General features: G+C 48.6%; 1 protein-coding gene across 3 annotated transcripts in view; it reads left to right on the plus strand.

Annotated features, from left to right (window-relative positions):
• The window catches only part of NOX5 (NADPH oxidase 5), a 40,467-nt gene that overhangs the window by 9,266 nt on the left and 3,217 nt on the right, over positions 1 to 27,984 (plus strand). Inside the window, exons 4-16 of one of the 3 annotated variants that reach the window (XM_054077105.1) lie at positions 1,645 to 12,306; positions 15,887 to 15,973; positions 17,100 to 17,201; positions 18,711 to 20,278; positions 20,916 to 21,066; positions 21,997 to 22,207; positions 22,663 to 22,897; positions 23,251 to 23,404; positions 24,139 to 24,314; positions 25,028 to 25,210; positions 25,902 to 26,034; positions 26,890 to 27,032; positions 27,479 to 27,613. In XM_054077105.1, coding sequence (XP_053933080.1) covers positions 20,159 to 20,278; positions 20,916 to 21,066; positions 21,997 to 22,207; positions 22,663 to 22,897; positions 23,251 to 23,404; positions 24,139 to 24,314; positions 25,028 to 25,210; positions 25,902 to 26,034; positions 26,890 to 27,032; positions 27,479 to 27,613 — 1,641 coding nt within the window. In that variant the 5' untranslated portion in view covers positions 1,645 to 12,306; positions 15,887 to 15,973; positions 17,100 to 17,201; positions 18,711 to 20,158. Of the gene's footprint in view, positions 1 to 1,644; positions 12,307 to 15,886; positions 15,974 to 17,099; positions 17,202 to 18,710; positions 20,279 to 20,915; positions 21,067 to 21,810; positions 21,914 to 21,996; positions 22,208 to 22,662; positions 22,898 to 23,250; positions 23,405 to 24,138; positions 24,315 to 24,953; positions 25,211 to 25,901; positions 26,035 to 26,889; positions 27,033 to 27,478; positions 27,614 to 27,984 lie in introns of those variants that run through there. The other 2 variants (XM_054077106.1, XM_054077107.1) reach the window with 2 other exon arrangements.

Here is a 27,984-nt window from a genome sequence, read left to right on the forward strand (position 1 = left end):
TGTGGTATTTCTGTCACATGTTTATCCTGTCCCAGGTTTTGGCTGAGTCAGCGGCTGGACTTTATAGTCATAGTAAAACAAATAAATAATAATAGGGTATGAAATGATCAAATGTTGACTTATGAATGTAGAAGGCCATTCAGCCCAGACTTCCTTCCAGGGCAAGGTTCAGCTACTCATAGCTTTCTGCCTAACAGATGTTTATGGGGCTGCCCTTGGAGGTAAGTGACATTGAAATTCTACTTCTCAGTAATTTGCTCCAGGACCTTGCTATCCTTGCTAGTTGTAACATCTAACCTGCATCTTCCGTGCTGCAATGTAAGCCCATTTCTTCCCATACAGAGCATGAACAGACAGATAGACACCCCTCACCCCTAATCCCCCACCCCTCTGCTTCAAATAAAGTACTGGCACTCTGCGATCTTTTTGTCAGGCCAGCCTGCCCTGTTTCTTCAGCCATGCCTTGCAGGTTGTTTGCTGAACATCTGATCGTTCTGGCTTTCTGTAGATGGTCATCATATTTGTTGTCTGCTAAGCGTAAAAAACACTTCACTGAAAAGAAACAGGCTGGCTAGGCCATATGTTTATTTTTCTTCATATCGATCAAGTATTCCCGTTTCTGTTTAAGCTAAATTTTCATTTGGGTAAAGGGAAGTACTTTTCCTTGACAAAAGTGCTACTGCAAAAATAGTGATTTAATCAAATCACGTCCCACAGGAGGACAGGCTGAGAGAGTTGAGGTTGTTCAGCCTGGAGGAGAGGAGGCTCCAAGGAGACCTTAGAGCAGCTTCCAGTGCTGAAAGGGGCTCCAGAAAAGCTGGGGAGGGGCTTTCTACAAGGACATAGAGTGATAGAACGAGAAGGAATGGCTTTAAATTGGAAGGGTTGAGATTTGGATTAGGCATTGGGAAGAAATTCTTGATGCTGAGGGTGGGGAGGCCCTGGCCCAGGTTGTCCGGAGCAGTTGTGGCTGCCCCATCCTTGGAGGTGTTCAAGGTCAGGTTGGATGGGACTTTGAGCAACTTGATCTAGTGGGAGGTGTCCCTGCCCATGGCAGGGGTTTGAAACTGGATTTGAGGTCCCTTCCAACCTAAACCATTCTATGATTCCATGAGTGAGGGAAATACTTGGAGGTTCTGGATGTTATTGCTGCTTATGTGCTGTGTTATTCTTTGTGAAAGTTCCTAGAGTTTGTGCTATGTTGTATATATTTAAAAACCCCATGAGGGGAGGGATTAAATGCATTCTTCGTTCCTCCATACTTCATGAATAGCTTTCCTCAACGCACAAAATGATAGCACCTTATTTATTTTCTTACAGCTGCTTCTACTGTTTTTACAGTAATCTTAAAAATACGCTCTTTTATGTCACTGTTCCTGAAATATTTGCTTTCCTATCTCAGCCTTATGAGTGGAAAGCCATAGGAAATGGATCTTTGTGGTTTATGAATGTTTTAAGTTGAGGATTCTAGAAATCACTGCTGCGTGGGCAAGACAGGGAGCCATGCATTTTCACATAGTGTTTCTGTACACCCCATTTTTTTTTTCCTAAGGCAGTTGCAGAGGTCAGGCAGGCATTCAAAACCCTAATTTGTGTGAAAACATAAAAAAGTGCCATTGATAGTGATATGATGTCCCGTTACAGGCATCAGAAAACAGGAATGCCAGCAAACATGGATGAGAGTGTGCTTATAAAGAAGGGTGAGTGTTAATCTGAGAAAACAGGTAGACTTAGAGGATGAGATCCCAAATACACAGATGGGCTGAAGGAGCACGGGCAAGTATATGGAGCTCCATGCCAGAGGTCTCTGCTGGTTTGCAGTGGCCATCCATGCACACTGAGCTTTTGTAGGGGTTGATGAGCTATATCTGTTTTACTGGACATGCATCTGATCTGCGCTTGGGTTCATACAAGCGATCACACAAACAAGAAGTGAAATGACTTGAGTGTTTTAATTGTTGTGGGCTTTTAAAACACTCAGATACACGTGGTGGTGTATATTTGAAGATACTTCTCAGCATATTGGTTACTAAAGGTAAGGTCTAACATCAGGAAAGATAGCACAAAGATATTGACAAGTCACCTTTGGCGTTGTGTTCTGTTGGGAAGATGGAGAGGTCCCAGTGTATTATTTTGAGTACCAAAAGTGACTTTTTGTGTTCTAAAATGAAGAGAAGACAGTGGCTCACCAACTTCTGTTTTTCACAGACAAGGTAAGTATCTGTAACTTGGCTGTCAGTGTGGCTGTAACTTAGGATTGTAATGAAACCATTGCCTAATAGACAGGGTCAGATGTTCCAAACCCAAAAAAACAGTCTTCTCCTTGTGTGGATGGCTGTGACTGTCTGGTGAATGTCATCCCTGTTAAAGTGCTTTTGACTTGTTGCCCAACAGAAACTGCGTTACAGCAGCACTTTGTTAGTGTTAACATTTTCTGGCCATATCCACTGCAGTTCCAGGGTCTTATCTTATGTTTCTGGTTTTGGAATTCTGCATCTCTGGAGTTCTAGAAATGGAGTTTGTTCATCTTTCATGCATTTAGTAAACATATATCCCAAAGCAGACCTTAGTCGGTCTTTTGCCTGAGGGCTATGTGCATAGAACACAGCATTACTTCTGCTGGCTCTACTCGATTTTAAGAAGTGGAATTAATTAAGAAGGTAAAACCCTTACTGTACACAAGTTTGGACAAGGAGGGATTCATATTCTCTGCGATTTGCATAGAAGAAAGGTGTTTCAGGCTGTCTTTAATGTTATTTTATATAGGCACATTCCTAAGGCTTTTGTATTGAAACTTCTTTTTAGCAATGCCCCATGATTTGCAGATGTGGGGTTTTTTTTCAGCAGAAATAATTGGCTTGCCAATTTTGCGATGTTATCAATGGAAAAACACAATGTAATATTATTTAGAATCACCTTATGCAAAGTTTACTATTCCAGTGATGCTGATTTTTGGCAGATACTCGATGCAAAAGACTTGAGAATGATGGGAGTGACTAAGGGACCAACAGGAAAACTGAGGAGGGGCTCTTGATCTGTGAGTGCAGGATAGGATGAGGGGGAGTTGTTTTCAGCTGAAAGAGGGGAGATTGAGATGAGATTTTAGGAAGAAATGTTTTCCTGTGAGAGTGGGGAGGCCCTGCCCCAGGTTGCCCAGAGTAGTGGTGGCTGCCCCATCCCTGGAGATGTTCAAGACCAGGTTGGATGGGGCTTGGAGCGACCTGATCCAGTGGGAAGTGTCCCTGCCCATGGCAGAGGGGATGGAACCGAGTGGATTTTAAGTCCCCTTCCAACCCAAACTGTTCTGCGATTCTATGGCTAGGCAGAGCACTCAAATAGGAGCAAAAAGGAGGATGAGAGCAATTGAGCAATCTATGTGGAACACTGAGTTCTCCAGCTGTGACTTTGCAGCCTCATGTCCCCAAAAGCAGTTACCAGTATAGAGCAGGCGTATGTAACACCTAAGGAAGCATTAATCAGCTCTCAGGCTCCCTGGCAGGCAGTGGAATGCTCTTGGGAGCCTAGAACGTGCTGATGATCAAGTGATCCTTAACTTGCATCTCATTGGGGAAACACGTTGTCAGTCAGTACCTTGCCAAGCAAGTTTAATGGGGTGGAGATTCTGGGAAAACTGGTGGGACTGGAAGTAAGTGGTAGTTTTCTAATATTAAAATTGAGTTAGGCTTCTGAATAAAAAGTGATTATTTGCCTAATTTCCCTTCAGATGTTCTAATATACACCTGGGTCCAAAGCTAATTCTCTGTTTAATAGCTTCTAGCTGGTTAAGATGCAGACCTTACAACTGGGGGGTGGGGAATGACGACAGCTCATGGCTGGGAAAGCAGGTAAGTAGAAGACTTCTGAGTTTTGTTTTGTGACTTCTAAATTATTTTTCTTCATTATTTCTGTTATTTCCAGTTCTCTTATTTCTTTGTGATCTATTAATTCCATGGGTACCTCTCAAAAAGCTGCTGTTCCTGCTTGTAGCATGGAGAAAAATGAGGAGAAGTGGGTTGTGATGTCAGTTTTTAATACTCTTTTCCATGATGCCTAAAAAACAGATAAAGAAGAAATCCTCTCAATCTTTTCAGAAATATGGCTTACATATTTTTCTATTGGGAGACTGGATAACCCAGCGATGGGTGGGCTGTCAGCTTTGGAAACCCTTGCTTGAAAGGGCAAGGATTTGAAGTCTCAGCCATCATTTCTTCTCCCCAGATATTTGAGTTAATGAACATATAAAGGAACCAGATAATTTTAAGCCACCTGTAGTAAAGCAATTTCCTCTGCAGAGCAAATTCTGCTACCACCTGTCTCAGATTCTGACTACACATACCCCCACGGGAGAGAGAACTTCAGCAACCAGCATAAGATCTTAGCAGGCAGAACCATTTTTTCCCTTTTAAACAAAGTGTAACCAGTTACTCCCCTCCTTTTGTTTTTAGGGTATGTAAAGAAAATTCTTTACAACCTGCAAAGGAAAAAATAACCCCCCACTTTTTAAATCTTTCCCCTAAATGAATCAATTTGGAGTATTTTCTTTGAGCAGACTGACTTCCCCTTTAGTTGTGTGTCTGTTCTATGGGCTGCTTGTGTTGTCCGAAGACTTTAGATCCTTGTTCCTCAAGGTACCATGTGTAAAAAAACTCTGTTCAGGAGTTCCTGGAGTGTGTCAACATTTGAAACCCATCTCTCGGTGCTTGTATTTCAGCCGCTGCTGGGAGAGCAGGATGCCCGCAGTTCATCCGCACACAGTGGTTAAGCTGGTTTAAGTGCTGGGGTAGCCAAACAGCCTGGTGACATTCTGAAATGGGTAGTCATCGCTCTGGAGAGCCATCTCATGGTTCCCTCTGGTGGAGCTGTGCCACGTGTTCTGGCAGCTACTGTGCTGGGTGTGGTATGAGTTGTAGCAGAGGTAATGGAAATGTGGGACTTCAGCTCAAACTGAGCAATGCCTGTGATGCTGCTTGGTTTATACCATATGTTCCCTTGATATTATCCAACCCCCCATCCCAAAGGAGAGACTGGCCCAAGCTGAGAGGAACAGAGATGTGTGTCATAGAATGGTTTGGGTTGGAAGGGACCATGATGGTCATCTGGTCCAACCCCTCCGCCATGGGCAGGGACACCTTCCTCTGGACCAGGGGGCTCAAAGCCCCATCCAGCCTGCCCTTTAATGTTTCAGGAGATGGAGCATCTACCATCTCTCTCAGGAACCTGTGCCAGTGCTTCACCACGCTCGCAGGAAAACATTTCTTCCCAATTTCTGTTCTAAATTTCTCCTTTAGTTTAAAACCATTACCCCTCATCCCACTGCTACAGGCCCTACTAAAAAGTTTTTTCCCCATCTCTCTTATTGGCCCCCTTTAAGTATTGAAGGCTGCAATAAGGTCTTCTCTTCTCCAAGCTGAAGAATGACTTTTCTCTGTTGTAGATCTTATTTTGTGGCTTCACAACATTTACGTTGCATTCCCTGCTGCCTCCTCTCTGGCTGCAAGTCCATAGCTAGCCGATTCGGTATTAGCAGATGAATCCCTAGGGCTTCTCTAATGGAGCCAGCGCTGCTGACCGGAAGGTGTTTGTTGCCTCTTGGGTTATTTTTGTCTGAGTAATGCACAGGAACGTGGTAATGGTTTGAGATTTTGTCATTATTTTTTTGTTCTTAGTGGAATTTCTGGATTGCACAAAACTCACAGAATTGTTTAAGTTGAATGGGACCTCTTGAGATTAACTGGTCCAACCTCACTCCTGCAGCAGGGTCATCTGCAGCAGGTTGTGCAGTCGGATTTGGATACCACACCTTGCTGAGCTGTGCCCTCCTGTGGACTCTCTCCAACAGATCCACGTCCTTCCTATCCTGAGGACTCCAGAACTGGACACAGGGCTCCAGGTGAGGTCTCACCAGAGCAAAACAGAGGGGCAGAAGAGGTTTCTGAGCAAATTCTTCTGTTGATCAGCACAGAACACTTTGTAAAACCAAACAGCAAGCAGAGCTGCAGGAAATTTCCAGTATAGGCAAATTGTTCAGCTTAAGGCCTGAACGTATTTTCTGGAACTTAATGCCATCTCCGTGTTCCTGTTATCTCCGATTCCTAATTTAGATCTGTGATCTCTCAGGGGCTCATTTGAACATACTCTTTACTAGCACTTTAAAAATGTCAGGCATATGTTTGTCAAATTTAGGGCTGGTTTAAGCACAGTTACGCATGCTTTTAAGCATAGTTAAGTGATTTCATGAACTAGATCGGTAAGTTTATACTGATATAATTACGCTGATACTAGCAGGTTTTATGAATTAGCTGTGCTTGTTTCCAAACAAATGTAGTTGTGTTCGTACCAAATCTGTGCAGAGACAAACCCGTACTTGTGCTAATTCTTGTCACAAAGGTGGGATGGGTTTGTGGGATGCATCATAACATTCTTAAACAAGAGGAAACTGAGGAGTTGGAATAAGGTGCTTTAGTAAGAAGTGGGTGTAGATTTTCTTTGGTTTGGGTTTTGGTTTGGGTTGTTTTTTTTTCTTCGTTTGAGGGAACAAAGAACTGTAGATGTCAAGGCAGAAGCCTGCTTGGCAGCAATCTAGAGATGCCAAGTGTTTTGAGTGTACCATAGTCAAAAAAGTAAAAAGTCAGGATAATCAGAATCATTAAGGTTGGAAATGACCTCTAAGCTCATCCAGTCCAACCATCAGCCCCGCCCCACCATGCCTACCAAACCATGTCCCCTGGTGCTGTAGCTACATGCTTTTTCAACACTTCCAGGGATGGAGACTCCCCCACTGCCCTGGGCAGCCTCTGCCAGTGCTTCATCACTCTTTCAGCAAAGGAATTTTTCCACATAGACAATCTAAAGTTCCCCTGGTACAATTTGAGGCCATTAACACACAGAGTGAGTGTTGTTTGGGCTGTCTTGCTTGGTGATGGCCAGGGAAGGGCATCTATGGTGGGTGAGCGCACAGGGCTGAGCACGACAGTTCCTTGGGGAGCTCCCTGCTGCCTGCCCTGGCAGCAAGAATGCGTCCTGAGCTGTTAATTCCTACTGGCAATTCCTTTGCCTGGCTCATCACTTCTGGTAGCCAAGCTTTCAACAGGTAGGAATGCCAGAGCAGAGGAGAGGTATAGAGTCCCCTCCCTTGCCCTGCTGGTTGCACTTCTTCGGATACAGCCAAGGATAAGAAAAACATAAAATCTTCAAAAACTGAAGGCATGTTTTTGGTTTGCCTTTCCCACCTCGTTTTCTATTTGATAGTGTCAAGGGTCTTGTTTAATTTTCAGACTTTGGCTGTTGTTGGTTTTGATGTTTTGAGGTGGTTCTTGTTTCAGCAGTTCCAGCCAGGTGCTGTGTTTTGAACACCTCTGCTGACTCCAGGGAATTGCTCTTTGGTCACAGCTTCTCTGAAGCATTCCCTTCCCAGCGGGTGCAGGAGTCGCTGCCTGGGTGCTCGTGGGGTCGGGGGTGGCTGCCAGCACCATCGCTCTCCCCTCGCCCCGCTCCCAGCCCAGGACCACCCTGCAGCAGTGCAGCCCCGGGCGCTGCACCCTGCTAGCCCAGTCGGGCTGTTTTCTCCGCTGTTTCGAAATGCAGACATCAAAGGCAAGGAAATAGTCTTGTAAATTTATTTTGAAGCGCTAAAAGAAAAACTTTCCTTTTCCCATGTGTTTTTCATTTTGTTCATTTTGCAATGCTAAGTTTTTATCCTGAATCAGATTTTTCTTTTAGGAAAAAACCCAACAAAATGTAGTGTTTTCCTGGAGCAGAATTCCCATTTCCCCACATGCCTTTCCATTGATTTCTGTGGGACTACAGAATCATGGAATGGTTTGGGTTGAAAGGGCTCTCAAAGCCCATCCAATTCCACTCCCCTGCCATGGACAGGGACACCTCCCACTGGATGAGGTTGCTCCAAGCCCCATCCAACCTGGCCTTGAACACCTCCAGGGATGGGGCAGCCACCACTGCTCTGGGCAGCCTGGGCCAGGGCCTCCCCACCCTCACAGGAAAACACTTTTTCCTAAGATCCCATCTCAATCTCCCCTTTCTCAGCTTAAAAACGTTCTCTCTTGTCCTATCCCTGCCCTCCCTCATCCAGAGCCCCTCCCCAGCTTTCCTGGAGCCCCTTTCAGTACTGGAAGCTGCTCTGAGGTCTCCCCAGAGCCTTCTGTTCTCCAGGCTGAACAACCCCAACTCTCTCAACCTCTCTTCATGGGGGATATATACGTATATAAACAACTACAGAGCGTTATTGAAATCACAACTGTAAATTTTGTAGTAGGTTACAAGTGTCCTGTCAAACTCTGAGTAATAAATTCTGGATATAATGAAATTGTTCATAGCTTTTTTTTAGGGGAAAAAAATGAGGTTGTGTTCCCCTCTGTGATTTACAGTGGCTGTAGTTTTTATTGGGCTTAAATAACTTTCCAATTAAAAATACCTCTATAAACAAATGGTGCTGTGATCTTGGCGACACTGCTAGCTAATTAAATATTCACTGTGCTTCTGTATCTGGTGGCTGCCTCAGGAAGGTGGAAGTGCTGATGCAGCCACCTCTGGAATAGCATCTTCCCGCTCCTCTGCTGACAGCCCTGACCTTGGTGTGCTGACCCTCCACCTCCCACTGCCTGGCTTTGCTCCGGCTGCTCTCACCTTGGCACTGGAACCGCAAGCCTTTCGTCCCTAAAGCTCACATAGATTTCACGTCCAAAAATTTCTTTGACAGGTGAAAATGTCTTTCTTTTCTGTTCCCTGGAGAGGCAGATTCCTCTTTGCTCTGCACTTCCCTGCACCGGTGCCCACCTTGCCATGTGTAAACGTTGCTGTTTGCTCCGTAAGCCTTTGCCTCTGCCCTGCTCACAATATTCCTCATTTAATGATGCCAAGCTCTTTAATTACTATTTTTCTTTGTGGAATGGCTCATGGTCCCTTGGTCTTTTGATACTATCAGACTGAAAGGGAAAAAAAACCCCTTTAAACAATTTTCTGACTCCCTCTAGAGGATTTGTTTCCAAGCCCAGAAATAGCTCCGTGGTGGGAGAAGCTGAGCATTCCGTCACTGCGCCTGCACAGCCGGCTCCCAGTGCACATTACATCTCAGTAGTGCTTTTTTTTCCTATCAGTTGCTGCTAACGTCTCCCAGATTTTATTCCCACTGTTCTTTAAATATAAATGCTTGCAGCTCGTTATTCCTCAGGCAATGCAAGAGTGGTGTTCCTGCTGAAGGACCTCATCGCTGCCCAGAGAACGGCTGTCCCTGGATGTGCTAATTCCACTGGACCAAGTTTTCTGAGACTACCTACTAACAAAGCATACATTTAGCACCTTTTGAATGACTTCTTCCCCATTGCAATAGAGAAATTTAACATCTGCCATGGAAAGCAACTCATTTTCAAGATGTTGTGGGTTTTTTTTTTTCCACTTCATATCAGGGGATATAGATGATTTTCTTGTATTTCTGTCCTTTCCTGGTGCTGTCTCTTGTGCTGTGCCAGAGGTGATGAAAAATGCCATTGAAGTTAGAATGGTTTGGGCTGGAAGTGACCTCAAAACCCATCCTGTTCCAACCCCCCTGCTATGGGCAGGGACACCTCCCACTGGCTCAGGCTGCCCAAGGCCCATCCAACCTGGCCTGGAACACCTCCAGGGATGGGGCAGCCACAGCTTCCCTGGGCAATGTGGGCCAGTGTCTTCACCACTCTCATGGTGAAGAAATGCTTCCTAATGTCCAGTCTAAATCTGCCCCTCTCCAGTTTATACCCATTGCCCCTCATCCTATCACCACAAGCCTTTATGAATAGCCCTTCCCCAGCTATTTCTTCCCAAGATCTCATCTCAATCTCACTTTTCTCAGCTGAAAACCATTCCCCCTCATCCTATCCCTGCACTCTCTAATCAAGAGCCCCTCCCCAGCTTTCCTCTGGTCCCATTCAGCACAGAAAACTGCTCTGAGGTCTCCCTGGAGCCTTTTCTTCTCCAGGCTGAACAACCCCAACTCTCTCAGCCTCATATGGAGGTGCTCCCTTGGATGCACTGGTGTGGCTTCTTTGCAAAGGTCGAGGGAAGACTGGAGACCTTTTTCCTGCAGCATGCTGGTGCAGTCCCTCTCCGAAAGGTGATAACATGTTGTCCATGGTCTGCAGAGAAAAGTGCTGCAGGGCACTTGGCGTGAAGTTTGTTCTTCTGAAGAGTTTAAATGGTAAGGAATTTATTCCTCATATTTTGATGTGTTATCTTAGGTAACTGTTATTTAGCCATATCGAACGTGTTACCTTATTTAACCGGGGGAAGTTTGTGTGCAGCAGTGGAAACAAGCAATCCCAGACTCTTCTTCCTGCCACTTGTTAGTTCAAAATTTCTTCAGGCTCTGCCTTAGCGAGCGGCTCTTGGTAAGGGCTGAAAGCTGGGTTATTGCTGCACTAAATCATTCTCAATTTGATACAGGTCGAGCCACCTCTAATTTACCCTCTTATTTCCTAAAGGAAATGTTAACAATCACTTTAAAAGCAGTAGCTAACTATGGGCAATATAATTTGATTTTTTTAACGTACTTAAAATCAAGAGAGAAGTAAATCACCGTCTAACCAGCTGACATTACTCTCCACCCCTTGCAGATGGGGTCCGGCGTGGGTGTGTATGAACCTCTCTCCTTTCATCCTCCCTCTGCACTCCTGTACTCCACAATTCAGCTGGTTTCTGTGGAGAGCCAGGACCTGGAGGATTTCATCCATGGCAGAGGCTACAGCACAAAGCTGCTGTTGGGTCTCGCTGCTTGCCCCTCACACACCCTAAAATGCAGGGTGTCTGCGCTGGGAGGGGCTGGGGCTGCTTGTGGGGCTGTTCCGATGCAGAGCTTTAAAGCAGGTAAGTGTTTCATTAACAGGTAGCAGGGTTATTTTGGCCCCTTGACCAAAATCCCAGTGTAAGCACGGGTAAAAGCACCTCAAGCACTGTGAGGGGCACAGCGTTGGTGGCAGCAAGCACCGAGGGTGCAATGGAAGCAGTTATCTGTGTCTCTGCCCTCTGCCACAAACTCTGCAGTGATTTCATACTCAGACCCCGAATCCTCAAACTCTGTTTGGTTTTATGTCATTGTGATAGCAGCGAACCCCCCAGAGCACCAGAATTTAGAGAGACTCCATTCATTTTTCCAGCTTTGCCTCCTCTGGTCCTCCAGCACCTCTGGGTGCCCCGATCCCCACTCCTTTCCCGCAGCAGCCATCCAGGACCCAGTACAGTTGTTGAGTGATGGGGCTGGGGCAGCCTGGCCATGGGTCCCCCATGTGTTTCCCTGCACTGAGCTGCCCAGGAGATAGGGGGGCTCCTCTTGTCTTACCCCAAACTCCCCTGCTCTGAGGTTTTCCCAAAAAAAGGTTTATTTACGCCAGTTTCTGGTGTAGCCAGTCCTGGCCTGACATGCCTGTTTACTTCCCAGGAACCGCTGTGATTTGTGCTATTTGTGGTGCCGAGCATGTGAAAACAGATAGGAAGCGTTTGAATGAGCCATACAGGGGATGCTGACCTGCTTAGCTACATGTACAATCCCTCCCCAAATTAAAATGCTGAATACCTTAAAAAAAAAAATTAAAGGGACTATCGTTATACTGCTGAAGCTGGTGGCATCAGATATGTTCTTTTCAGTGTGTCCTACTACATCTTTTCAAAAGGGGGTTTTAAGTGCCTAGAAGCCACGTAGCATCTGTGTGCTTATAAAAACATCTTTATGTCCTGCGAGTTACAGGTTAAGGGTTCTTACTCCATCACCTTAGGAGGGGCCCAAAGGAACACACTGTTCACCTATTTAGGGAAGCAGCAATCCGAAATAGCTCTCCTGCAGCACTTAAAGCAGCAATTTGGTGCGAATGCTTGAGCTTTCCTGCCACCAAGCGAGGCAGAGCACGAAGTGATGAGTGACTGGCCCATCTTCTCCCCGCAGTCGTCATCTCCCGTGACTAATGGTGCTTAAAGATGTCATTTTCTTCACTGCATTTTCTACCTGTTTCTTCAAAGCTTGTCATTTGTTTCACAGGATGTATTTGGTTATGCCCCAAACGGCAGGTGTTTGCTCGATGGTGGGGCATTAGTCTGATGTTGATGGAATTGGTAACTTACATCAAGACTCCTCTTCTTCATTAAATTGATACCTTATCAAGAATGATGCTGTCCAATGTGTTCCTTGGAGTTCAGCGTGTGTCTGGTGGGGAGCGAGATGGATGGGGAGCCCAGCAGCAGGATCCTGCCCGCTGCAGGTGCGCTACCCTAGCAAGGGTGGTCGAGGAAGGGGAACGTGTATACAACTGCTGTTACCAACCTGAGGTAAGCTCTGGAATTCAAAGAGAAGGCTCCTCGGATACCTTAGAGCAGCTTCCAGTACTGAAAGGGGCTCCAGGAAAGCTGGGGAGGGGCTCTTGATCAAGGCGGGCAGGGTTAGAATGAGGAGGAATGGTTTTCAGCTGAAAGAGGGGAGGTTGAGATGAGATCTTAGGAAGAAACCTTTTCTGTGAGGGTGGGGAGACCCTGGCCCAGGTTGCCCAGAGAAGTGGTGGCTGCCCCATCCCTGGAGGTGTTTAAGGCCAGGTTGGATGGGGCTTGGAACAACCTGATCCAGTGGGAGGTGTCCCTGCCCATGGCAGGGGGGTTGTTAATACTGGTTGGGCTCTAATCTCCCTTCCAACCCAAGCCATTCTATGACATCAGTCCACATGACAGCTGTACCTTTTTGTTCCTGGGCAAATGTTTAGTCTGACAGCGTCTTTTGTGTGATGGTAGCTGCCATTTCAGCCAATGGAAAGCCTTTCAGGTGAGCCTGTGGGCAGGAGGATGCGATGTCAAGTCACAGCTGCTGGGTCTTCAACTGCTGCCCAAATTGCTATTCTGGAGAGGTTTGGAGGAAGCCTTAAAGAAGATGGCTGAGTACAAATCAATATGTTTCTTGACAGCTCTGGTCTTCTTCCTCTCTTTTCAATTTCCATCTGTCCTCCAGAGATGACAAATGGCAGTGGAGTAGCCAGAGAGTCTTTCCATCCTCTGGATTACACTGTGTGTTGGGGGGGGTGTTGTAATTCCACAGGCACATGGATTAATTGGAGTACTTTCTCTGCTGTAAACCCTTTGAGATCCCTTAGAGTGTCATATTCTCCCATAGCTGGAATAGGAGTCTAGCTGTAAATTTTTCCCCTGTTTTAGATTAATTTGTAGGTTGTTCAACTGATTTATGAAATTAGAAAACTTCATGCTATTGTAAGCATTGCATGAAAGTCTGTAAAATCTCACTTGTTGGTGAACCACTCGACTGTCAGCAGAGGTCGAATGCATTTTCTTTCATGGTTTCAGCCTTGCTCTGAATGTGATTTCTTGTGTGGATGGTGTTCTGTAGATAAAGCTTTAGCTGAAAAAGGTGTAGAATCTTATTCATTGCATATATGGTGAAAGACAAGAGAAAAACAGTTTATTTGCATTCTTTCAGCAAAAAAAATCACCCACCCTTTTCAGCAAATAAATGTCTGTAAAATTTTGATTTTATAATGGTCAGTTTTGTTCTCAAAAATTCTTAATTTTGGCTCTTGACTAACCGTGAATGCTTTAACTGTGAATTTTTTATTACTGGATGTTTTCTGTGTCTTGGGAAAGCGTAGAATTAGGCAATAATTTGAAGTGGTTTAGGTTGAGCGGTTCCTGCAACGCAGCCTTAGCATTAAGCTTCAAGGTTCAGTGTTGCCTTTGACATTTTTCCCTTTGTGTGTCTTTTTAATTTGGGAGCCATACAACGTTTAAATGATGCGAACAGTCACACAGCCATGGTAATGATCACACCGTAGGAGCAGCTGTACAAACGCATGCTGGTGTTTCATGAGTCCTGTTCCGCTGTGCAGGTTGTTTAATAGCTGAGGTGGAAACTCACGTAGCCCCTTTACCGAGCAGTAGAAGATCACATCTCATTTTTCTATTACCTTTCATGTTATTCTTTCCAAAGCTGCTCTTTTGTATTGCTCAGGAGGGACCAGTAAGATGTTCTGTACTCGCAGAGCGTCATACAGGCAAATTGCGACTTGTATTTCTAACTTGCTGTAAGGTTGTTAGGAGGAACTGATCCTGTAAGGTGGCAGTCAGTCCCCCCCAGAACAAACCTCTGAACTTTTGTGAACACTTGGACACTTTCAGATGTGTCCCTGGGCGATCACGAAGGCAGTGCGGCACGGGGAAAGGAGATGCGTTGTGTTATCATGGAGTCATGAAATGATTTGGGCTGGAAGGGACCATAAAGCCCATTGGTTTCAATCTGCTGCCGTGGGCAGGGACACCTCCCATTGGACCAGGCTGCTCCAAGCCCCATCCAACCTGGCCTTGAACACCTCCAGGGATGGGGCAGCCACAACTGCTCTGGACAACCTGGGCCAGGGCCTCCCCACCCTCACAGCAAAACATTTCTTCCTAAGATCTCATCTCAATCTCCCCTCTTCCAGCTGAAAACCACCACCCCTCATCCTATCCCTGCACTCCCTGATCCAGAGCCCCTCCCCAGCTTTCCTGGAGCCCCTTTCAGTACTGGAAGCTGCTCTGAGGTCTCCCCGGAGCCTTCTCTTCTCCAGGCTTAACAACCCCAACTCTCATCCTGTCCTCATAGCAGGTGCTCCAGCTCTTGGATCATCTCTGTGGGCTCCTCTGGACTCACTCCAACAGATCCATGTCCTTCCTGTGCTGAGGACAGGAAAGGTCAATTGTTGGAAGGGGTCAGACTACATTGGTGCTTCCATGTAATTTCTTTATTAAGATGCTACATGGAAAAACAATTAATTTCTCTGTCTTTCGGGTTCTGATCCTCTGGAGCACATTGCAGCTTTGGAAGTGAATCCATGTTTCAAAGGACTCGTTGGAAAAAAAGAAACCTGCTGTAAAACCGAGACCACTCTGTGCTTTCACAATAGAGGCGGGCAGCTCCCCTTTCCCAAAGTGCGTATGACACGGCAACTTCTATTCAAAGCGGAAGATTATAAAGCACAGACAGCAGCAGATTCGAGCCCGTGTATCAAATTGAGATCACGTCGTTTGTGTTTGTGCTGTGTAACTGACTGGGTTTCTAAACATTTTTCTTTCTTTTCGCCTGGCAGCATGGTTTCAGGAATGCAAAATGAGCGAAGGTTATTTTAATGAGGGGATTTTGGAACAGGGATGTATTTATTTGTCATTAATTACTCACTGTTTTGGTGCTGCTGTGTATGTGATACACCAGATTCTTCTGCTCTTGAAACTGTACAGCGCTTTGGCTCTGAACTTGGAGACTGAGGATGTATTTCAGTGGGAAATGGCTCATTATAGGGCAACGAAGCTGGTGAAAGGTCTGGAGCGTGGGGGTTACGGAGTGGCTTGGGGAATTGGAATCGTTTAGCCTGGAGAAGAGAAGGCTGAGGTTTCAGCTGTCGACACCGTTGGTGTGATAGTCCATGGTAAGGACTTTTCCCTTGCACAGCAATGATCCACGGTTCAGCTGTGTGCGGATTAAAATGAACCTTAACATCCCTCTTACATTACAAATACAGCACTATTATGAACATAAACGAACTGCGATCTGCGTGTGCCTGCCTGCATTCGGGGCATCTTGTAGGAGAGCTCGTGCGGAATGGTTTCTCCATCGCCCCTTGGATGCAGAGCTCATGGCTCAGCTGATGTCCTGCCACCACTCCCATGAAGAACTTCATTACATGCTCTGCAGAGTATTTAAATGGGACCCATAAGGCGCTTTCAAAGTACTTCTAAAATAACAAAGTGATTGTGGAAGTGTCCCAACCAGATGCTCCTCAATGGTTCAGTTGAAAGCCCTTTTGTATCTGACATGAAAAGCTTTACCAGGGCTGTCCTAGTTTAAACCTTTAAAAGGGTTTGCACCTCTGTGTTACAGTCGCATAAGGTGGAATCCAAAGCTGATTGAAGGCGCTGGGTCTTTGAATAAACAAGAATGGGAGCTCTATCAGAAGTCTGATTTAAGGTGAGTTTGAGTATTAAGAATGATACAGTAGATGGTTCTTCAAAGGAAGTGGGGTTTTTGTCACTTCTAATGTAATTTAAGCACCTCTGAGTTTTCTGCTTTGTAGAAAAAGTGTGAGATCTGAGCAGATTGAAGTTTTTGTAGATATAATTTCATAATTTGTTAATATATACAGCATTTCTTGCCCTAATGCAAATATTCTGAGAGTTGGTAAATGCAAAATTAACTTGATTTTTTTTTAAAAAAAATGGTATTTTGAAGATTTTTTACATTGATACAGATTGGCCAGTTATGATTTGGTGTTAACTGTGCTTAGTTTGAGTATTTAAATTAGCCATTTAGAGCGCAGATTCTGAAATTATAAAATGATAAAGTAAGTTTAACTTAAACCAAAGAAAAGAAATAGAGCACGACACTTGAATCATGAGGCTGTTGTGTGTATTTTTAACATGAGAGAAACACAAAATTCTTCCAGTGAAGACAGGGAACCCGGTTGGTCTTGTAGTGATAGGACAGGGAGTAAGAGTTTATAAGCTGAAAGAGGGGAGGTTTACATGAGGTGTTAATGAGAAATGTTTTCCTGTGAGGGTGGGGAGGCTCTGGTCCAGGTTGCCCAGAGCAGTGGTGGCTGCTCCATCCCTGGAGGTGTTCCAGGCCAGGTTGGATGGGGCTTGGAACAACCTGATCCAGTGGGAAGTGTCCCTGCCCATGGCAGGGAGGTTGGAACTGGATGGGTTTTGAGGTCCCTTCCAACCCAACCCATTCTGTGAACAGAGATGGTGAGTCAGGAGTTGCAAAGGTCATGACATGGCTCCAGGTGTTGAAGCTTTCAGAAAAATATCAAATATCAGTGGTGTTTAGATCACGCTGCCAGCAATGGCACCTCTGCTTTCACTGGCTGCTGCAGTGCTTAACCCTTTGGGTCACAAAGCCCTCACTGCTTTTGGAGGAGGAGAGCTGTACAAATCAAAACGTAGCAAAACTTAGTTGCTAACAAATGCAAGAAGCAATGAAAAAGAACTTCAAATCATGGCTTGACCATCTTCTGGCTACCCGAGCACCCAGACAGGGTGACTTTCTTCCTAGAGCAGAGATGTCTTAACCCCTGTTGTCCCTCATCCTGCAGATGAACTCCGTCTGTGCCCCCTCCCACCAAACCTGGGGTTCACCCTCCGATGTCTGCAGACGTCTCCGTTTGTCGGGATTTTATCTTTGAAGAAGTGACTCGGTAAGGCAGGGGCACATTTCAAGGTTGTTTCTTGCCCAAATTATCACCCAGCAGTGTTACAGGATTGTACTTCTCCTATATTAATTACAGCCTCTTCGTTTAAGCAGTCATGAGCTTCACTCATTGCTGCTGGAGTTTTGTCTACTTCTCATCCTTGGGTGTTTTGCTGATTCTAGGAGAATTTGATGTGTTTGTACATTTGATTTTGCTCTTGGGGCAACAGGCAGTTGAGGCACCAACCTGTGAAGTTTTACAGATGTATAATTTGACTCCAGAAAGCAGTTTTAAATAGGGATTTCACTCAAAAGAGCCTGCCCTGGGCTCCACTCTAGGTTTTCATAGAACTGGGTCCTTGTCTTCAGGCTCACTTGCGTGGCTGCCTTACCTTCATACATTCTAGCCCTGGGCACAAATGCTGGGTTTGTGGTCATCTTTGAAAGCCCAAGAGAGGAGTCTCTGCGGGCAGAGCAAACAGAAGGGCTTTTCTTGCGAGATTGACTCCTCAGGCTTATTTTCATAAACTTATATGAGGCATTTAAAACAAGAACTGAAATAAAACAGATTTGGTGCTGGTACGTGCACCAGCTCCAACGGGAGTAAATAATCCAGTATCGCACTCTGTCCCATGTCTGAATATAATATATGATGGTCTCTTCGTAGCAGCCTGGCCACAATTTATTGTCATATTAGCAAATCTAAGGTCTCTTCTATTTTAATTCACATATCTACAGTACGTTTGCATAGTGGAAATACTCTGAGTATAACGGGGGCTTTGTCTGTAGGATCATGCGCGTACACAAAGATGATTTATATTTCACTCTGCCCCTTCCCCAGTAAACGGTTTCATGATCTTTGGGTTTTAAAATGGGTTTAGCTCAGCTCACAACTGGTGCTTGGTTTTTGCTGTGTCCCAGTAGGGAAAGCTGCAGCTTCATGGAGAATACCCACAGCCGAGAAGAAATAGGGCTGGGAACGGAGAGCATAACCTCCTTGGAACAGTGCTGTTGTGCAATGATGTGTGGGGTCTACAGCACCTATTTCTGGGCTCTTGGTTGGGTTAAAACAGATATTTCTATTTTTGTGTACTTTCTTCAAGTACTTCTTCTCCATCCCTGGAGGTGTTCAAGGCCAGGCTGGATGAGGCTTTGAGCAACCTGATCCAGTGGGAGGTGTCCCTGCCCACAGCAGGGGTTTGGAACTGATGGGCTTTGAGGTCCCTTCCAACCCAAACAATTCTATGATTCAATCTGCTTACTGTAACACTGTTGGAGCATCATTGCAAATGAAAACCTTATTGTGGTGAGGGAAATACGCCCTTGTGTGAGGAGTGACTCAGTCAGGACTCAAGGAGATGCTTCTTGTGTGATGTATTTTGTGTTTCTTGACAGTTCCCATTGTGCCACTGAGTTTGGAGGGCGAGGTGCTGACTGCGAGACAGTGCCTAAGGGCTTCCCTATGCATTTTGTCAGACTCTGTTGCCTTCTCCACCTTTCTCCCTGTTCTTTGCAGCCCAGTATGCGGGATGTGCGTCACTGGGATGGTACAGTGGGAGATGTGAGGCTGTGGATGCTCCCGCATCAGGGCTGGGCACAGCCTTGGTCCCTGGGTGACGTCTCCATCGGAGCCCTGAGCTGTGTCTATGGAGCCAGAAGGAGATTTTTGTCTAAAGCTCAGCCAACTTTCTACTAAACAAGGAAGCAGGTAGAGCAAGGGAGTTTCCCAACTGGGATCAACTGCATCGGCTCTGGCGATGAAGCGAAACTCTGCCGCTTAGCGTAGAAAATGTCTCCCTGCTTCCCCTGCGCATTTCTGTGCCTCGAGCGCCAGCGCCGGAGCACTAAAGCAGCGATAGTTTACTACCTGGTTTCTGGTTCTGACATTCCCATGGCAACCTCCTCCCCAATTTAGTCACAGTTTAGTGGCATACAAGTAGGATTTGTTCAAAAAGGAATAAAGGTTGCAGTATGAAAAAGACACTTCCCCATGTGTTCCTGATGGCCAGTAAATAAGGATTGAAGCACCGGGTGAATACGAGCTCTTTATTGGGTTTGGCAGGGCGCACGCTTCCCAAGGTTAGGCTGCTCAATGGAGCAGGGAATAGAAAATAATGGAAATTAAAAGAATAACATACAACAAGTGTGATCAGCTGCACTTTAAGTATCATGCGGCAGTGCAAGACCCAGGCTGCAGCTACAGACCTGGGGATGAAGCTTGGTGCAACTGTCAGATAGGAGAGATGATAAAACCATGAGCCACAATTTTAAGTTCTTCTCCATTGCTTCTTGTGTTTATTAGTGACCAAAAAAATGAGGAGAGGGCTCAAGAGTGACCTCCCTGTATGTGAGCAGAAGTTTGTGCCTTGTGTCCAGCTGTATTGGCTAAACTTGCACTATCACTGCCTCTTCTCCCCAGAAACACCGTGTTCGCCTGCTGAGATCCCCATTTTATGTCCCTCAGGAACCACTGGAGAAGGATGAACAGAAGGGGTTGGAGCAATAGAGCAGAGGCTGGTTCAGAATTGTACAAAGGCTTGTTGAATGCAGTGGCTTTGCCTTGATATTTCTCTTGGTTTCCCAAGATAAAGAGAGCCTGCGGCAGTTTTGGACCCTCTTGGCAATTTGCTGACAGACCTGTGAGAAACATGGGGGACCTGAAGATGTGGAGATCTGGAGGAGGAGATGGGGATGGAGAGGGGAGAATTGTAGAGTCATTAAGGTTGTAAAAGACCTCTAAGATCATGTGGTCTAACCGTCAGCCCAACCCCACCATGCCTACTAAACCGTGTCCTGAAGAGCCCTGTCCACACGGTTTGTGAACCTCATCAGGGATGGAGACTCCACCACTGCCCTGGGCAGCCTCTTCCAATGCTTCGCAACCCAAACAGATTTTAAAGGCCACAGGGGTTACTGGGAGCTGCTGCCCACCCTGCACTGCACCCTCCTGCAGGTTCCCACACCATGAGCGCAGCTGAGGATGATGAGTGGCTGCAGTGGGTGACGAAGCAGTTTGGGAACATCGCAGGGGAGGACAAAGAAATCGACTTGGAGGAGTTCAAAACTGCTCTCCAAGTGAAGGAGGTGAGTGCTCCTGAGGGGGCTGGGCCATGGGGTCACTTCCTCTGGGAGCACCAGCAGCCCCACACTGATTTCTGATTATACTTGGAGAAAATTTAGCTTAAAACCAGAATTATAGGATGTCACATGAGAGAAGGAGAGAGAAACCGAGCTGTACTCTGCAGCAAGCAGGGATGGAAAACAGATTAAATATCCATTGCATTGGCAAAAACGATTGGATACTCACAGTCTGTCTTTGAACACGCTTGGCTATTCATAGAATCATGGAATGGTTTGGGTTGGAAGGGACCTTAAAGCCACGGGCAAGGACACCCCCCACGGGATCAGGGTGCTCAAAGCCCCATCCAGCCCACTCTATTTCCAGCAAATATCCCCTCCCAGCTGCCTGCTGCCCTGCCCAGTGCTCCATCCCCAAGGCTCCCTCCCTTCCTCCGGTGGCTCCCTCCAGCTACAATGCCAATACACCCCTGCCCAAAGCAGCTTTCAGTCTTCTCTCTTGGTTTTGGGCCATCCCTGTGACTTTCAGCCTGTTCTAAGCGATTCCCAGCGCTAGCAGTGAGAGCTTTGTTTGTAGCACCAAGACTGGGCTGGTGGAGAGCATCCTACCGCCGCGTGAGAGCGTTTGTTCCCCCCCTCACAGTCTTTCTTCGCTGAGAGATTCTTCGCACTGTTCGACTCAGATGGGAGCGGGACCATAAGTTTGGAGGAGCTGCTGAAAGCCCTGAGCCTGCTCGTACACGGGAATGAGATGGACAAGCTGAGATTCCTCTTCCAAGTTTATGATGTGGATGGTAAGATGATGAAAAAGCGATTAATTTGTGTATTTTTGAACCAACCTGCAATTTTTGAGGCAGCGTGGCTCTCCTCTGGGCATCCAAGCATGTTGGTATTTGAGGATCCCAGCACACTCTCTTCTTCCTCCGTCGGCTGGGAAAGGTGGGAATAACAGAACCAAAGCTCTTCTTGAGCTGCTTTTCCTGCTCTGACCTGCTTGGGCAGAAAAAGCTGGCTGAGGAACTGAGAGCCGAGCCTCTTGCCTGTCTGGTTTGCTCTCATGCCTGGCTGCCAGACAAACAGGTCTGCTTCACTTTGCTAGCACCGAGCTCTGCCAGCAGCAACGCTGCAGGTGAATCGCACGTTGGGCCACCTTTTTTCTGAAATCTTTGCATAGAATGGTTTGGGCTGGAAGGGACCTTAAAGCCCATCCAGTTCCAATCCCCTGCCATGGGCAGGGACACCTCCCACTGGATCAGGCTGCTCCAAGCCCCATCCAACCTGGCCCTGAACACCTCCAGGGATGGGGCAGCCACCACTGCTCTGGGCAACCTGGGCCAGGGCCTCCCCACCCTCACAGGAAAATATTTCTTCCTAAGATCTCATCTCAACCTCCCCTCTTTCAGCTGAAAATGTTCCTCCTCATCCTGTCCCTGCCCTCCCCTATCAAGAGCCCCTCCACAGCTTTCCTGGAGCTCCTTTCAGCACTGGAAGCTGCTCTGAGGTCTCCCCAGAGCCTTCTCTTCTCTGGGCTAAACCAGTGAGCGGTGGCATGGTCCTTGCTCTGCCTGGGCAGGATTTCCTCCCCAAGAGTCTGTGTATAAGGCAGGGAGGCAATTTCTGCATTAAAGCTGCAAGATGAAGGTAATACCACGGGGTTGTCAGGGTGCTCCAGTGTATCGGGGTCCCTGCTCTGACCCACCACGTCGCCCACTTGCCCTGTGCAGGCAGTGGCTCCATCGACCCAGACGAGCTGCGTGTGGTGCTGCGGTGGTGCCTGCGGGAGAGCGCGATAGCTCTGCCAGAGGAGCGGCTGGAAGACCTCACCCTGGCACTCTTTGAGGCTGCCGACAAGGACCACAGTGGCTCCATCACCTTTGAAGAGCTCAGGGAAGAGCTGGAAGGTTTCCCAGAGGTCATGGAGAACCTGACCATCAGGTAGCTGCATCGCTGGGTCCCCCCAGTAGCCCCACGGGGCTGCAGGTTCCCTTGTGAGCATCTTTTTCTTCCTGCACGGGGGAAAAATCATGGGATTGATGCTCTCATTAAGACTCCTGGGGGGTGTCCAGAGCGTGATGTGCTTGACCAGCACTGGGAACAACTCGAGCACTGTATGGTGCCCAACTGGGTGTAAGGCTCTGATGCAGAGATGGGTACAGGGGTGGTGCTAAGCTCGGGGCTGGTCTTGGATGCAGGGATGGTGTTGTTGGGATGAGTGCGGGGTCTGGATGCAGGGATGGTGCCACACGGATGCAGGGCTTGGATGCAGGGGTGGGTGCAGAGATGGTGTCATCCTGGGTGCAGGGATTGGATGCAGGGATGGGTAGCAGCCTGGGCGCAGGACTTTCCCAGCTTCTCCCTTTCAAGGAGCAATCCAATGCCTTTGCTCCCAGTGCAGCGAGCTGGCTGAAGCCCCCACCACCCACGGAGAGGAGCTGCTGGCCACGCTACCTGACCCGGGTGTACTGGCACAACCACCGCAGCAAGCTCGCTTTCCTGGGGGGCTACACTGGCCTCAACCTCCTGCTTTTTGCCCTGGCTGCGCTGCGGCACGCCGGCCTCGGCGGCTGGGTTGTGGTGGCCCGGGGCTGCGGGCAATGCCTGAACTTCAACTGTGCCTTCCTCGCAGTGAGTGCTGGGTCCTGGGCTGCAGGAGGGATGCTGAGCTTGTGGGACGATGATTCCCTGGGCTATTTACAGATGTATTTACACCAGAATCTGTGCCAGGGGCTCTTTTGAGGGCAGTGGCGGCACCTGTAGACTTTAGCAGTTGTGGAATCAGGCTGATAATGATATATATAATGGGTTGGGGAGGTTGTGAGCTCTCTGGGACAAAGGTACTTATGGGGTGCACCCTGCAGAGGGGTGCTATGGGTGGTCTCCATGCTGACAGTCCATGTTAATGGGGAGCTGGCTCTGCAGCCCCAAGGGACCAACCCATGGCTGAGCCCCCGAGCAGATCCGATTGCCCCTCTCCCAAGGTGCTGATGCTGCGGAGATGCCTGACCTGGCTGCGAGCTACCCCCATTGCCAAGGTTTTGCCACTGGACCAGCACATTATTTTCCACCAGCTCGTGGGGTACGTGGTGTTGGCGCTGGCAGCTGTTCACACGGGTGCCCACATCGCCAACTTCAGTAAGTAGCAGCTCCTGGGCAGCGGAGGCCCTTTGGTTGCCGCGGGTTTATCTCTGGCAGCACCTACTTTAACGCACCCCATCAACCCTGTGGTGGGTTCCCACCTTCCAGTCTTGCTGCTTAAATGCCCCTTGGTGCCAGGGGCATCACCCACATCGCATGGATGAAGCGTGTACACCGAGCTCCATGGGGGATGCAGGTATCCAGATGTCCCAGGGAGGGGATGGACATGTCCTGGGGGGATGCAGATGTCACAGGAAGGGAATGCATGCATCCCAGGGGGTGCACATGTCCCAGAGAGAGGAATATAAGGCTTGGAGAGGGCATGCACACGCCCAGCGGAGTGTGAGGCTGCAGGCAGAGCGCAAGCAGCGGAGGGTGTGTTTGGTGCCGCACAGTCTGTGTACTGTCTGTTATCCCCCTCTAGTGGCTTCCCAGCCGGACAACCAAGGGCTCCTGCAGTCCCCCCTGCAGCCCCTGAGTGGGGTCTGCACCCCATGGTGGGGTGCCAGGCTGCACCCCCTGCTCGGGGCACTCACAGCAGGGCAGGGCGAATACCTGCACTCCCCACCTCTGCAAAATTCCCCCCATGGCTGAGTGTTGCGTTTTCAAAACCCCTGAGCGAAGCGCTTGGGTGTTTCTTGGCTAAAACCGCAGAACTGGCAACATTTTGGTGAGTGGAGCAGAAAGTGGGTGGGTGCTGTGGGTGCCCCTTCTGACGGTGCTGTGCCCAGGCAGGCTGGCACAGCGGGACGGGCACCCTGCCCTCGCTGAGTACCTGCTGTCGGCACAGCCCGGCGTGGGGGGCCTGGGAGGCACGGCCTCGCAGACGGGGTTGGTGCTCCAAGGGCTGCTGGTTGCCATGCTCGCCTTCTCCAGCCCCTGCGTCCGACGGAGCGGCCACTTCGAGGTGGGTCCCAGCAGTTTTTAATGGTTTTATATTGGAAGGGGGGAAGATTTAGATTAGACATTAGGAAGAAATTCTTCACGCTGAGGGTGGGGAGGCCCTGGCACAGGTTGGCCAGGGAATCCTTGGCTGCCCCATCCCTGGAAGTGTTCAATGTGAATGAGGCTTCAAACAACCTGATCCAGTGGGAGGTGTCCCTGTCCGTGGCAGGAGGTTGGAGCTGGATGGGCTTTAAGGTCTTTTCCAACCCAAACCATTCTATGACTCTGCCGCAGCTCTGTGCTACTTGAAAACCACAATGATGCCCGAGCTGCTCTACTTGGAGGAGCAAGGGGACCAGGGAGAGGGTTTGGTGGGTGGGTGTTCATCTGAGTGCTGCCCTATGGGTTGCGGGAGAGCTCTTGAGCCGGTGTGATGCCCCCAACACCTCCTTTGGTCTCCCCCACACTCCTCAGATTTGCAGGTTTGGTGTTTCCATGCTTCCATTCATCATTTGGGCATCTTTGCCCACTGGGATTCCCTGGTACGGCCTCACCACAAAGCACCAACAATGCCATCAGACCCACGGTGTGAATGTTAGGGTTGTCCTGTGCAGAAACAGGAGTTGGACTCAATGGTCCTTGCGGGTCCCTTCCAACTCAGGTCACTCTATGATTCCACCATTGGGCTCCGCCAGATTTGGTTCACTCTCAGCTCCCCCTGCTCCCTGCCCACAGCTCTTCTACTGGACCCACCTCTCCTACATCTCCATCTGGACCCTCCTCATCCTCCACGGCCCCCACTTCTGGAAGTGGTTTGTGGTTCCTGGCTGCCTCTTTGTGCTGGAGAAGGTGCTTAGCTTGGCTTGGCGGCGTGCTGGGGGTCTGCGCATCGTGGAGGTCAACCTGCTCCCCTCCAAGGTCTGCACCTGTGGGGGTCTCTGCATCTCTTCCCACCACTTCCTCCTGTCCCTCCTGGTCCCCTTCTCTTCAGAGAGTGGGAATAAAGGTGCTGTGGCTCGCTTTAATATTTGCCCAACCTATGGGGAAAAGCCCTTTGGAAGAGACCATGCTGGTTATCTGCTGCAGGGGAGAAGGAGGGACGGTGGGACGTGGAAGGGGGTGATAGCTCTGATGTCTTTGCATGGCGAGCTGGGAGGGGGATGGAGCAGCCACGTGTGGGAGACACAGGCTGCCATGAACAGCTGATATCGGTGACACTGGTGAATGTTTGCAGCAGGAGCTGAAAGCAGTTTCTTCATTATTTTATTCATTTAGAATTTTTGCCTGTTTTTCAAGTAAAAAGAATCGAAACCCATAGAGCAGCTGGAGACAAAATGAAAACCGCTTTGACCCTTAGTTTCTTCAAAAACATTGTTGTTCGAGGCCAGCCTTAACTGAGATTTTTGTTTGTCAATGAGGGTGGCAGTGAATAGGAGAACAAACCCTTCTCTCAGGTCGAAGCTGTACGTCTGTCTCACGCTGGCTGCTGTTTAAAATGAGAGGCACAAACCTTTGCGCCCGTGGGCTGCAGGGAACCCAGCCCAGCAGAGACCCCAGCAGGACGTGCCCGCTGGCTGCTCCCAGCTTTTCTGGTCTCCTTTTCCTCCAGGTGACTCACCTGGTGATTGAGAGACCGCAGTTTTTCCACTACAAGCCTGGAGACTACGTCTACCTGAACATCCCGGCCATAGCCACGTACGAGTGGCATCCCTTCACCATCAGCAGCGCTCCCGAGCAGCAAGGTGATCACTGATCTTCTGCTCATTGCATCACCAGGATGATATTTTGCATTGCTGGGATGTCATTTTGCATTGCGCAAGCCCTGTCAAGGTGGTTGGATCCCCTCTGAGGACCATGCAAAGAGGAGTCCATGCCTGTGGAGCAGGGCAGCATGTGTTCATGCATGCCTCAACTCACCCATCTCCATCTCTGCCTGTCCATAAGTGCTGTATAAAAACACGTGCTTGGGTTATGTCAAGCAAGGTGTGGGAACCAAACGACATCTGAATGCCCTGCGTGGCTCCACAGATGCCCAGGGTTTGGGATTTAGGCTTCATGCAGCTATTAGAGCAAAGTAGTCCCACTGCTGCAAGCCGTGGGCTGACAAGGACATCAGTGGGGATTAGAGACGCCTGAGGGGAGATGTTGTTGCTCTCTACAATGACCTGAAAGGAGCCTGTAGTGAGGTGGGTGCTGGTCTCTTCAACCAAATGACAAGGGATAGCATGAGAAAAAATGGCCTCAAGTCACGCCGTGGGAGGTTTAGATTGGATAGTAGGAGAAATTTCTTTATGGAAAGAGTGGTGAAGCACTGGCAGAGTCTGCCCAGGGCAGTGGTGGAGTTTCCATCCCTGGAGGTGGTCAAAACACGTCTAGACATGGTGTTTCAGGACATGGTTTAGTTGGCACAGTGGGATTGGGCTGGTGGTTGGACTGGATGACCTCAGAGGGCTTTTCCAGCCTTAATAATTCCATTACTCTATGACTACTACTGCAACCCCAGGGCCAAAGCTGTGCAGTTCACAGCCTGCAGTGCTGGGGCTGCGAGGTGATTCCTTACGTAGGATGCCCACCCACTGCTCTGCTTCATCCCGCAGAGACCCTCTGGCTGCACATCAGGTCTCTGGGCCAGTGGACCAACAAGCTGTACGAGTACTTCCAGCAGCCCCAGCTGCCCAGCCTGGAGCCAAAGCCACTCAGCAGGAGCCTGAGGGAGAAGAGATGCCGGCGCCGGGAGCAGGTTGGTGCGGGCAGGGCTCGGCGTTCGGCACACGTAGAAGTTAGACTTTAACCTGCTGCTGGCTGGCAGATGTTTGCAAAGTGACATCATTGCCAAGCTGAGGATCCCCAATGTGCCCATGGGTTTGTCAAGCTGATGTCCTCGTCTGGCACATGTGGAGGGCTCTGCTGGACAATCTGTCCCTGGCCAGCTCCAGAAAAGCAAAGCAGTACAGACAGGTTGAGGCTGGATGCTCTCTGCTCACCCTGGGGTCACCCCAGTTATCTGCCACCCGTGCAGCACCAGGCTGGATGCATCTCTCATGGTGTGTGTCCACTACAAGATGTTTCTACAGCCTTGAAGGGTTCCGTGTCCCACGCTCTGCCAAGGCCGTATGGCCCTGGTGGATGGGGCATCAGATGCCCATCAGCATCGCAGCCAGCAATGCCTTGGTCTTTGGCTTCCAGGGAGGTCTCTGCAGCAGAGCTGGCTCAGTGGAGGGGTCCGTGGCCACCGGTGGGGACGGAGCCGTTCAGCTGACATCATACAAAGCCACCAGCACTGCTGCTGCCCCCAGAGAGGAGGACTCACCGGCAGAGGGGGTGAGCAGCATCTCCCACCCTCACCCAGTGCTGCTGAGCCCCCATCCTCCCCAGGGCAGTAGGAAAGCGGTCTCTGCTTTCATCAACACAGTAGTGGCTGGAGAACCAGCCTGCAGAAACCAGGGGAAGCATTACTTTTTTCCCAAATGGGCCAAAACTCGTTAAAAAGCTCTTTTTAAAGAAACATCTTGGATATAGATCATGGCAATGCCAGGATGCTGAGAGCCAGCGTTAGCAGCTTTTATCCCCTGACGCAAAAGCTCTCAGGATATTGATTCTGTCTGGGCTGGAGGAGCAGCCCTTGCAGATAACGAATTTACATGTACTGGTTTTAATGAGTTTCTCTCCCCGTCACCCTTACACTTTTATCT

The sequence above is a fragment of the Cuculus canorus genome, chromosome 12, assembly GCF_017976375.1.
Source record: "Cuculus canorus isolate bCucCan1 chromosome 12, bCucCan1.pri, whole genome shotgun sequence".
Classification (NCBI taxonomy): domain Eukaryota; kingdom Metazoa; phylum Chordata; class Aves; order Cuculiformes; family Cuculidae; genus Cuculus; species Cuculus canorus.